Raw genomic sequence first — 10,340 nt, forward strand, 5'->3', positions numbered from 1 at the left:
TGCCAGTTCACCACTTCCCTGATTTTATTTCGAACACACATTTTCTTTCTTAAATTATCATATACTTCAGACACACTGTAATTTTCTTTCTCTAGTACTTTCACATAGCACTAATGAATAGTATCTAGTATTATTAACTCTCCTTTATGAGAGTTTTTCCTTCCACTTAATAAAGTATGCGTAGCATATTGCTCTCATTAAAATCAAACAAGGTATATACAACTAATCCATCACCAACAAAAACCAGCAGAACCAGTCTTTATTGATTTCAGGCACAAAGACGGAGAAGAAACATGAAATGACTCAATAAATGGTTTACAACTGAAGAGAAACACGATGAGAACTGTTTAACCTTTGCAAACAAAACGAAATGGGGTCGGGCCTCAACGTTTGGTGAACATTCCCTGAGTTAGTGAAGAGAAATCAAAGTCACCGCCGGATTTGCTTGGTGTGCTCGAAGGGGCAGGAGATGCAGAGGACCTGCTCGGTCCTCCAGCAATCACGCCATTGGTGGGCACAGGTGATCCTGTACTGTACATGCTGCAACAAAATGTATGTTCAGAATATATGACAGACTTTTATGACGATTCTATTATTTCTTATGTCTGAGAAAAATCAAGGGGTGAATTCCAAGAAAATACCATGAAATCTAGGGGGCTCTGCACAGAACCTGATGTAAATCTTTTTACAAGAGAACTACGAAAAATTTTCAGAACTGTAGAGAAATAACATGAACATTTGGGCGTCGTTGCTGAAGCCATTGACATCCCAGATAAAAGGCCTTACTACCCTTATTTCTAGCTATCAATCCACGACATTCACAAGGACAATATTGGAGATATATAAATACATAGGGGGGAAATTATCCAAAACATGTCACACGCACAACACTAGACAACTTAACTATCGTTAAGCATGATTGGTTTAGTGGACAGGGTTTAGTGTCTACATAGGGGCAAAATTATCCAAAACATGTCACATGCACAATACTTGACAACTTATCTTAACTACCGTTAAGCATGATTGGTTTAGTGGACAGCGTTCAGTGTACTTTTTCTCTAGTGAAAATGTGTAATAGTTTTCTCCCAAACAGCCCCAAAAAGTTCATGGTAGTTTTTGTGAAATTTAGACAAGAATTAAATACAGAGCTTTTTGGCAAAATGGACTATAAGTGCAATAGAATAGACAAATAAAAAGAAAATGGAACAATGAGAAAGACGCAAAAAAATCACACAATTTAACCTATAAAATTCTTCCACAGGAACACAGCCTCTAATGGAGTATTGCACAAGTTAACTTTTGATTTGCAACTTCAAACAAGTGACAAAAAAGGAAGGAAAAAAAGACAGAGGTACTGAAAGACTACTGAATTAACATCTTCTTAGCTAAATCTGTAAATTGGTTAAAAAAAAGAACTGAGCAACCTTTGGATGCCAAAAAGTAAACAATAACACGAGAACCTTAAAGGTTAACGCATACAACACAATATGAATATGCCATCTTGTGCTTTTACGAGGGGGAAAATGAAATTTGACGATATTTTTTGAAGTTTAAAAAACATAAAATTTATGAAACAATGTAGAAATATAAATATCCATATTACCTCAGAAAATTGTCTAAATGTCCATGTGTTGCATAGTAGTAACAATTTAATAAGCATTTTGATTTATCACTAATGATTAATGAAAACTACATTAAAATGTAAAGACTGAAGTTCTGAACTTAAGTTAATACAAATCAGCAATTAACAAGCAAAAAGGTGCATGCTATATGCGGCAATATATTTCTGTTTATAGTAAAATTGACTGTGTCTGCAATAGTCATTTGTGTGCAGCAGAGAGCCACATATATAGAAACATATTCTATAAGGTTATTCAAAGTATAAAATTATGGAACATTGACCTTGCAATCCACCAACATTAACATGCAAGTTACATATAAGTATAATGCATATAAGTCAAATTTGTGTATTATAACATCCTCATAACTGATTCGGCTACGATGATTTTGTAATTTTGACCTTAAAACTACATAACATTCACGTACAAATCGCAAAATATGAAATATACAAAGAATGGTTTGGACTCTAACCTTCAAAGCAAAGAATAAATCCTGAATTCTATCTTATGTGTCTTATACTATTATAAAAGTGGATTGGGATGTTAAAACATTTCTCCCCAAATTGCCCTTCGACATACATACATAAACACATAAACACACATGCATACATAAGCATTTAAAGAAAAATACCTAACCTAAATAAATTAATACATACATACATAATTACTATAATTATCCATAATATTTTTCATAATAATAAAATATAAATTTTATGAGATTCAATTCACCACAATTACATTCAATTAATATGCTAGCAACTTTTAAATTCCATGCAATGTACACTTTATAATTAATAAATAATCATTACAATATCTATTAATATGTTGGAATAGCTATGCCTTTTACATGGCTTTCTCAGTGCTCAGAGCAAACTTTCCATTTAGTTGGTAAATATAAAGCAAGTAAATGCACTGTCCATTTCTTTTCAACCGTATGGCTTCATCTTTATTTTCCAAGGGACATAATTCAACAACGTTCATCGGTCCAATTCTAGGTAACACCAAATGAGCTAGCAAACTTTCATAGCTTTCAGTTACGTTTTAGCTTTTATGAAATTAATCAATTAATAGGTAATCCTCTTCTTCACAATCTCAACTCAATGGACCTTCAGCCCACATCTTTTTTTTTTCCTTCTTTTGAAGGCAATCTTTTCCTTTTCATATCAACCTACTAGCTTGAGCATTAATTCATTCAATTACAGTCTTCAGCGAAGATGCTACATGTCACATTGAGGAATTGATGCAAAGATGCTACACGTCGCATTGAGGAATCGATCCAAGTTGCAGAAGCGATTGGGGAATGACTTTAGGTGTAGAAATTCAGGATAGTAAATATTTTTTATTAGTTCTTACAATTATTCTCATCAATAGTCTTCTTTGCGGCTGACTGTAAAGGATAACTGGTTGATAAGTGTGGAACTATTGAATTTCACTCTGATTACAAAGTAAGTTTTCCCTTCAAATTGCTCTCACTTTATTATAATTTCGTAATTTCGTTTCAAGCTTGATCACTTAAACTTAAATCAATTAAACTTAAAAAAATATTTTAATGTTTATAAAAGTTTCTGAGAGAAAGAGGAGGGGCTTCTCACACGATAGAATTTTATCAAGTTAGTTTATTTTTCTTTATTCTGACCGCGATGTAGTATTTACTATTTAGGGAATAGAAGACTAATTAGTACTCTGCTTTGGTTGACTCTTGCTTCGCAGGTGGTTGGCCGATGGAGAGTTTAGAAAATCTTAAACTCATTAATTTGGAACGGATTCGACAATTGTTCGTTCTCCTTGATAAAAAATTAAGGTGACACATTTTCATGTTTTCATTTTTACTCTTTTTATGGGTTATTTGCACTTGGATACCCTAAAGTTTACACCATTTACTTGGATACACCAAAGTTTTCTCCCGACACGTTGATAACCCAAAGTTCACACCTTTTTTAGCTTTTGATATCCCAAAATTTTATTCCAACACCTTGATATCCTTAAATTTTTACACTTTTCTTAACTTTCATACCCCCAAATTTTTGTTTTGGACACTTTGCTACATCAGAGTTTGGGGTATAAAACTAAAAAGTACGTAAACTTTGGCGTATCCAAACTAAAAAACATGTCAACTTTGAGGTATCAAAGTTAAAAAATATGTAAACTCTGGGGTATCAAAGTGCCGGGAAAAAGCTTTGGGTATCAAAGTCAAAAAATATGAAACTTTGGGTATCAAAGTGTCAAATAAAAACTTTGCAGTACCAAAGTTAAAAAAACTATAAAACTTAGGGTACCAAAGTGCAAAGTGCCCATTCTTTTGGTAATTTGTAGTGACCTCTTTAGCAATTTGCTTGCTGGTATCTATTAGTTTCAGTAGATAAATGTCACTGTTCTATCAGAAGTATGATGAATGAATTTTGAGAATTAATTCAAATGAATTATCTATTGAACTATCTTTAGTACTATGAAGTTTTATATTATTCTCCAGAACACGTGGATTATCGAAGGACTCAAATATGGTTAATTTTATAGCAAAGGATGTTTAGTGCAATTCACCTTTCTCTAGAAACAAAAATATCTCATTAAGTTATTTTAGAAACTAACATTACTGCATAAGAACAAGTATAGAGTTTTATGTAAGTAAATCATGTTAAGCAAACGACAATAATAGCTATATTAAATTGGCATAGAAACTTGAAGTTTCTATGCCAAAGAAAGAAAATATTATAAATTTAAATAATATTTTAAATAATAATTTAATACTTCAATTACATTCTTATTTGAAAATTATGCAAATTAAGTCGAAACTAGAGATGGAATGTAGGAAAATGATGTGCAACTACTAAGCCAGTTCCAATAAAATTTTATTATTATTTTGATAAAAATCTAATTTTGACTTTAGTAGACTTTAATCTAAGAGGTCCAATACCTTTGAAGTTTAATTTTGATGTACTTTATTCTATAGGCTAAACTATGAATTTTGGATTAAAAATTCAAGCAAAAACAAGCATCTTTCTTTTTTTCTATTTAAAATTAATCAAAAACAAGCATCTTTCTTTTTTTTCTATTTAAAAATTCAAGCAAAAACAAGCATTTTTCTTTTTTTCGTTGTTGTTGATATGATAAACATTTTACTTAGAACCTACAAGACTTCATATTAACGTCCAAGGGACATTAAAACTTATTTATTTTATTTTCTATTGAAAAGTTAATTTAATATTTATCCAAAAGATTCTCATTAGTTGAAAATTTAATTGAAATCTAACTAATTAAACATAAAACAATTATAACCACATGCAATTCGAGTGCCCTATACTAGTTAATGAACAAAAGGACAACCATCAATTCAAAAATTTTAAAAAAAACAGAAGGGGACAACCTACCCTGATGTAGGAAAAGCGCCATAATCCATATTGGGATATCCCTGCTTGATGCTTCCTAACTGCTCCAGAGAAGGAAAGAAAAGATAAACTAAGCATTTTTCTACCCAAAGAAAAAAGGTCAGACATTTTAAATTTTCTAAAGAACCACCTGATTGAAGTTGTGGGCGCCATTTTGCCCAATTACTGGTGTCATTCCTCGAATTTGGTAGTCAAGATTTGGCCAGCTTTGGGTTGGGGTGCTTCCATTAGGTACATGGGAACTAGCGATCCCATTTATTTGCATAGGAAATGATTGAGGGCCATTTGTCTGTGCAGGAAATGCTTGCGGAATCCCTCCAGATTTAGCTGCAGCCATGAGAAGAGCCTGCTGCTGGGAAAGGAATGCAAGCTGCTGCTGGTGAACAGCATATGGTGAAACCATATTGGACTGCAGAACCAACAGCATCAACGTCAACAAATGTGCATATTCTTCCAATATAACCCAGGAACAGAAATAAGGGATTCCCGAACAACAACACGATAAATTAATTGGTCTACTAGAATCATTAACCGAGTCAAGATAAACCGCCTCAAACAGGTAGTCAGGTTCAATCAGAACTCATGGACATCAGCACACATTACTCGGAATATGCTATATAGTACAGTTGTAAGTAACATTTAATTATCTCAAGACCCGTTATGAGCATTACAATGCAATACAATCAGGTTTCAACCTGGAACTGAATTGGCATGCTTACCAGCTTCTATTAGAATATAAACAGATCAAAAGACACAACTGATACGAAAAAAGAAAAATCTAACAAAGACAGCCATATATATATAAAAGCATGGCAATGATATTGAAATTAACGTTTTCCGTTTGCTATCATGGAACTGAAAATGGGCCTTAAGACTATTGAAAAAGGATTTGTGCAGCCAACCTAAAAGCTACATAATAAAATAGTCATAATTTCTAATAAAATTGTATTCTGCATCTGCCTACGTAAGATTGTCAGCAACTTCATGTTGGGATCAATGCTGCAGCTGACTGGGAATAGAGCACAATGCTTTAATATAGAGTAACTATCTTCTAGGCAGTGAAAGTGCGATGAGGCAGTCGAAGCCCTCCCTACTCCTCCCAAAAGAAGAATTCTTCCACTCAGGCCTTCTCCCTTCTTTCTCCCTGGGTATTCAACCTATTTTACTTTGAGCACATGATTGGAATTTTTGAGTCTTTTTGTTTTATGTCATGCGGGTTGGATGCATTATTTCCATGTTCTGGTACAACCACCAACGTCTAGACTGTGCATGCATAACTCATTGAGTGCCATTAAGTGTCTCAGTAATTCATCCCCCTCTCCCCCACCCAAAACACCACACAAATAATAATAATAATAATAAGGGAAGAACGCGAATAGGCTGACAGCTTACTTAACAAAGTAAGCTGTCCCCGATGTGGCAGCAAGCTGGCTCGCAAGGGCTGGGCCTCTAAGGGGTATATCTTGCATTTAACCCCTTCATTTTTTTCAACGAGATGTACAATTACTCAATGAGCACAACTTCCAAGGCAGCAGGTCGCTTTCCAGTTTCCCCCACTTCTAACTTTTTCTTCCCTACCGTTTCACTATTTCATTTCCTCTTTATGTTCTCTACAGTTTTCTTCATCAAAATTCACCAATAAGAGTGATTTAAAAACTTGCAACAAGGAGACAAACAAATATAAATTTATGGGTATAAATCCAATCTAAATGAAGAGGATTTACATCTAATGAACTTCATCTTCATATTCCTCAAGTTGCTTGATCAACTCCATCGTCCTACTTGCCATCACCCGACTGCGTCTCGCAGCTCCACACTCTTGTTTTCATCTACGATTGGGATTATGGGAGATGGGAAATTTCATTTTCCATATGTTATTTTTTTTAATTTATGGAAAGTAGATACAATAAGTGTAATCACAAATTGGAGAAACTTTCGTAACAAAAAGTGGGATGTAGTTACAATCTATTGGTAATTAGATGAGATTTTACATGCAATTAATGGGTGTATAGACTAAATACGCACTTGTATGTGTTGAAGTAACAGAAATCCATGGATAATATATCCACTAAGTAATTATTGCCACAAAGTTCAAATTAGCACATAAGTATCACTATATTCATCAAGAGGGATGATAGTTCATCATTTGCCCAAAGTTGAATGTGGTAACATCCAAAGTACCACGGTGATGGAATACATATATGTGATTAAAAAAAACTAGAATGGAACTAATCTATATTCATCAAAATTGAGTCTCTAAATTTACCCAAAACCATCTCAAAAATTTTGAAAATTCTGAGCAATTACGGCAACCATAAGAAGTTAAGAACCTACAAGGAAATTGAGGAAAAAATGAAGAATCTAGAAAAAAAATGATTGAGAGCATAAAGAAGATTTTTGAAAAATTTTGATACCATCAAGATCAGATTTCGCCTTCTTCTATCTGATGGAATACATATATGTTATTTAAATTAAAAAAATAGAATGGAACTAAGCTATATTCATCAAATTGAATCTCTATATTTACCCAAAACCATCAGAGAAAATTTGAAAATTCCGAGGAATTACTGCAACCATAAGAACCTACAAGGAATTTGAGCAAAAAAATGATGAATCTAGCAAAACATGATTGAGCATCAAGATTTTTGAAAAAAATAGCTACCATCAAGATCAGATGTCACGAAATTCTCCAGCTTGATTAGTACTAAGATAAGTTGAACGGATGTGATTTGGACTGGATTTAGATCTGTAAGCTCGTGATTGTCTTTTAATTGTTGCTATTTCTTTAGATCATATTTTTTGGTTGAAGCTTGATTAAAAAATGCAGGAAATAGAAGAGAAAGGGATGAGTGGAGAGAAGAGAGGGTGAAAAGGCATCATAAAACCCCTCACTAACTTGGGTGTTGCATTGCATCGGGTTTAGGACTTCTACTTGCAATAATAAATGGGCTAAAATGCAAAAAGCCCTATGCTACAAACCAATTTCTTTACAGTTAGGCTGCCACGTGAGCAACAGCTTACTTTGTTAAGTAAGCTGCCAACCTATAGTAATAATTAGTAAACACAAACCGAAGAGGATAGTTGATAAGCATACATCCATATAATTCTTTAGAAATAATGTCATTGCCTCACCTTTTCAAAGAGACCCATAATGTCATTTGTTACGGTTGCCTGGGATTTTTGTGGGGCCAAAGGCTGCGAAATTGGTGGCGAGTCTTTAAATAGGTCCTCTAACCCTGATGCCAACTGGGGTTTGCTTTCCACTGGCTTTGAATCAGCAGGACTTTTCTTCTCTGCATTAGCTGTTGCTCCTGCCGCTGCAGGTTCTTAATGGACCATGATTAGTAACAATAAGAGGAACTACAAATACCATAATTAATCCATTAAACGTTCAGGAAGAAAGTTCTTCCTAGCTCATTCCAAATATATAAAGACTGCAATGGAACTTACCCTGGAATCCAGCCCATGCATTATCGTCACTGGGAGATGATTCAGGCTGATTACTGCTAGGACCATCCATGGAAAGCATATTAAACAGGTCAGTGGCATAATCAACCTTTGGAGGAGGAGGTGAAGCATCCACTTTAGGAGGTGAGGGTTCTACTTTAGGAGGTGAAGCTTCCACTTTAGCAGGTGTCACCTCTGGAGACTGTGGATGATCAGCTTTGGGCAGGACAGGCACTGGCTTCGGTTCCGAAGGAACCTGAACCGGTTATAATAGGCAACATGTAGAGTAACAATTGTTAGATATTTCTGGATAACAAACAAAGGAAGCAAAATAAAAACAAATAAACGTCAAAAAGATAGGATAATAACAATTGATTTCAGATATCATTTTTAAAAAATTGACAAACATGGCAATAAGCCAATAGTGAAAACATGGGAAATTATGTGCTAACTTGCCATAACAAAAAACGACTTTACTATAAAAAGGTAGTAAAAGATATCATGAATAAACTAATGTTAATACCCAGATGCAGCGCTACCTATCACTAAATATTACAAGCTATTTTCTAAGACTGGAGCCAAAACAAGACTGACTTCAGCCTAAATATTCAAGTAGCCTTCAGACTCTTTCACCTCCAACCTCTTTTCTGTGAGTTAAATAAAAGCGCAGCTATCAATAAATATCACCAGTTGTTTTCTCAGTGTGGAACTAAAGAAACCAAGACTTCAACTTAAAGGTTCTAGCATCCTCAAGAACATCATTTTCCCTCTAACATCCATTGGTTTGTCAAATCAAGACCAACTATGATCGGTTTCAATGTTTGCTTGCTAATATCGCTCTTCAAGTGATTTGAGTACTTTTGATCACATAGACACATACTATTAACAAAAATGCTTCATCGTTTCTGTTATCTTTCTTGGCTCATGGTTCTAGGTTAAAATAGCTTTTTGAATCTAAATGACATATTATTCTTCTTTCTCCCCTATTTTCCCCCATTTTCCTAATCAATTCTTTCATTCATCATCTGATTCTTCATTATTCTTTGCACTCCATTCCTTTTACCCTTTCCCATTTTGAAGAAAATTATGTGTACAAGTCACATCCTTCTGCAGTAAACCTTCTGTCAACTCCTTCTTCCTCTCATAAGATACAACTCTGTGGGCTTAAAAGTTGCCTCAAAGGCTCAAGCACAAGCTAAAGATTACAGGGTCTTACAAGCCTTGCAAGTCTCAACATTCTTCTAACCTTTTCTCTTCTCAATAGTTTTCCTACATAGCCCCCATTATTGTCAATGACTGTCTACAATTATCATTATCAATGTTTCCAATTCCTACAGTTACCATTATCAATGTTTCCAAATCCATGGGTCCCGTTGCAGAGCCAAGACCCTTAGGGTAGTGGGGGTGAAAAATTATAAATAAAATGTAATATTTATAAATCCACTAAAATAGATCCATTCATTCCAACATAAAAAAGAAAAGACATTTTACAATTGTCCTCGACGAGTTTTCATGTCTTGGAATCTTTGTGTAATCAACTCATTATCAATAGTTTCAAACACATCTTTCTCAATATAAGTAACTAAAGAATCATCCAAAGTCTTCTTCTGATTTTTCTAAAGAAAGTTGAAACAAATGGACTCACGAATCGCGATGACGGCAAATTAAGATGATTGAATGGAGATAATAGGATTAATTAATGGGTACGGGGTTTACTTAAAAGTTAAATGGGACTCTTAATTAAATGGGTCTCTTATCAAACACAGGCATGTGCCTAAGAGAGCAATTAGGGTCAAATTATAAGGGAGGGTTCAACAACATATTTATTACATTTTTTTTCGTTTTTCACTTTTTTTTTTGTTTCTTTTTTTTTTTGTGGGGTGGGGGGGTG

The 10,340-nt window shown here is 34.2% G+C and overlaps 1 protein-coding gene across 1 annotated transcript in view; it reads right to left on the reverse strand.

The window, feature by feature from the left end:
• LOC109834237 (probable ADP-ribosylation factor GTPase-activating protein AGD5) overlaps nt 1-10,340 on the reverse strand; it is a 22,853-nt gene continuing 12,513 nt past the window's right edge. Inside the window, exons 7-11 of the mRNA XM_020402216.1 lie at nt 8,453-8,705; nt 8,135-8,319; nt 5,133-5,411; nt 4,985-5,043; nt 1-540 (exon numbers count right to left, since the gene is read on the reverse strand). Of these exons, the coding sequence (XP_020257805.1) occupies nt 384-540; nt 4,985-5,043; nt 5,133-5,411; nt 8,135-8,319; nt 8,453-8,705 (933 nt within the window). The 3' untranslated portion in view covers nt 1-383. The remainder of the gene's footprint in view (nt 541-4,984; nt 5,044-5,132; nt 5,412-8,134; nt 8,320-8,452; nt 8,706-10,340) is intronic.

The sequence above is a fragment of the Asparagus officinalis genome, chromosome 3 (genome assembly GCF_001876935.1).
Source record: "Asparagus officinalis chromosome 3, Aspof.V1, whole genome shotgun sequence".
Lineage (NCBI taxonomy): Eukaryota > Viridiplantae > Streptophyta > Magnoliopsida > Asparagales > Asparagaceae > Asparagus > Asparagus officinalis.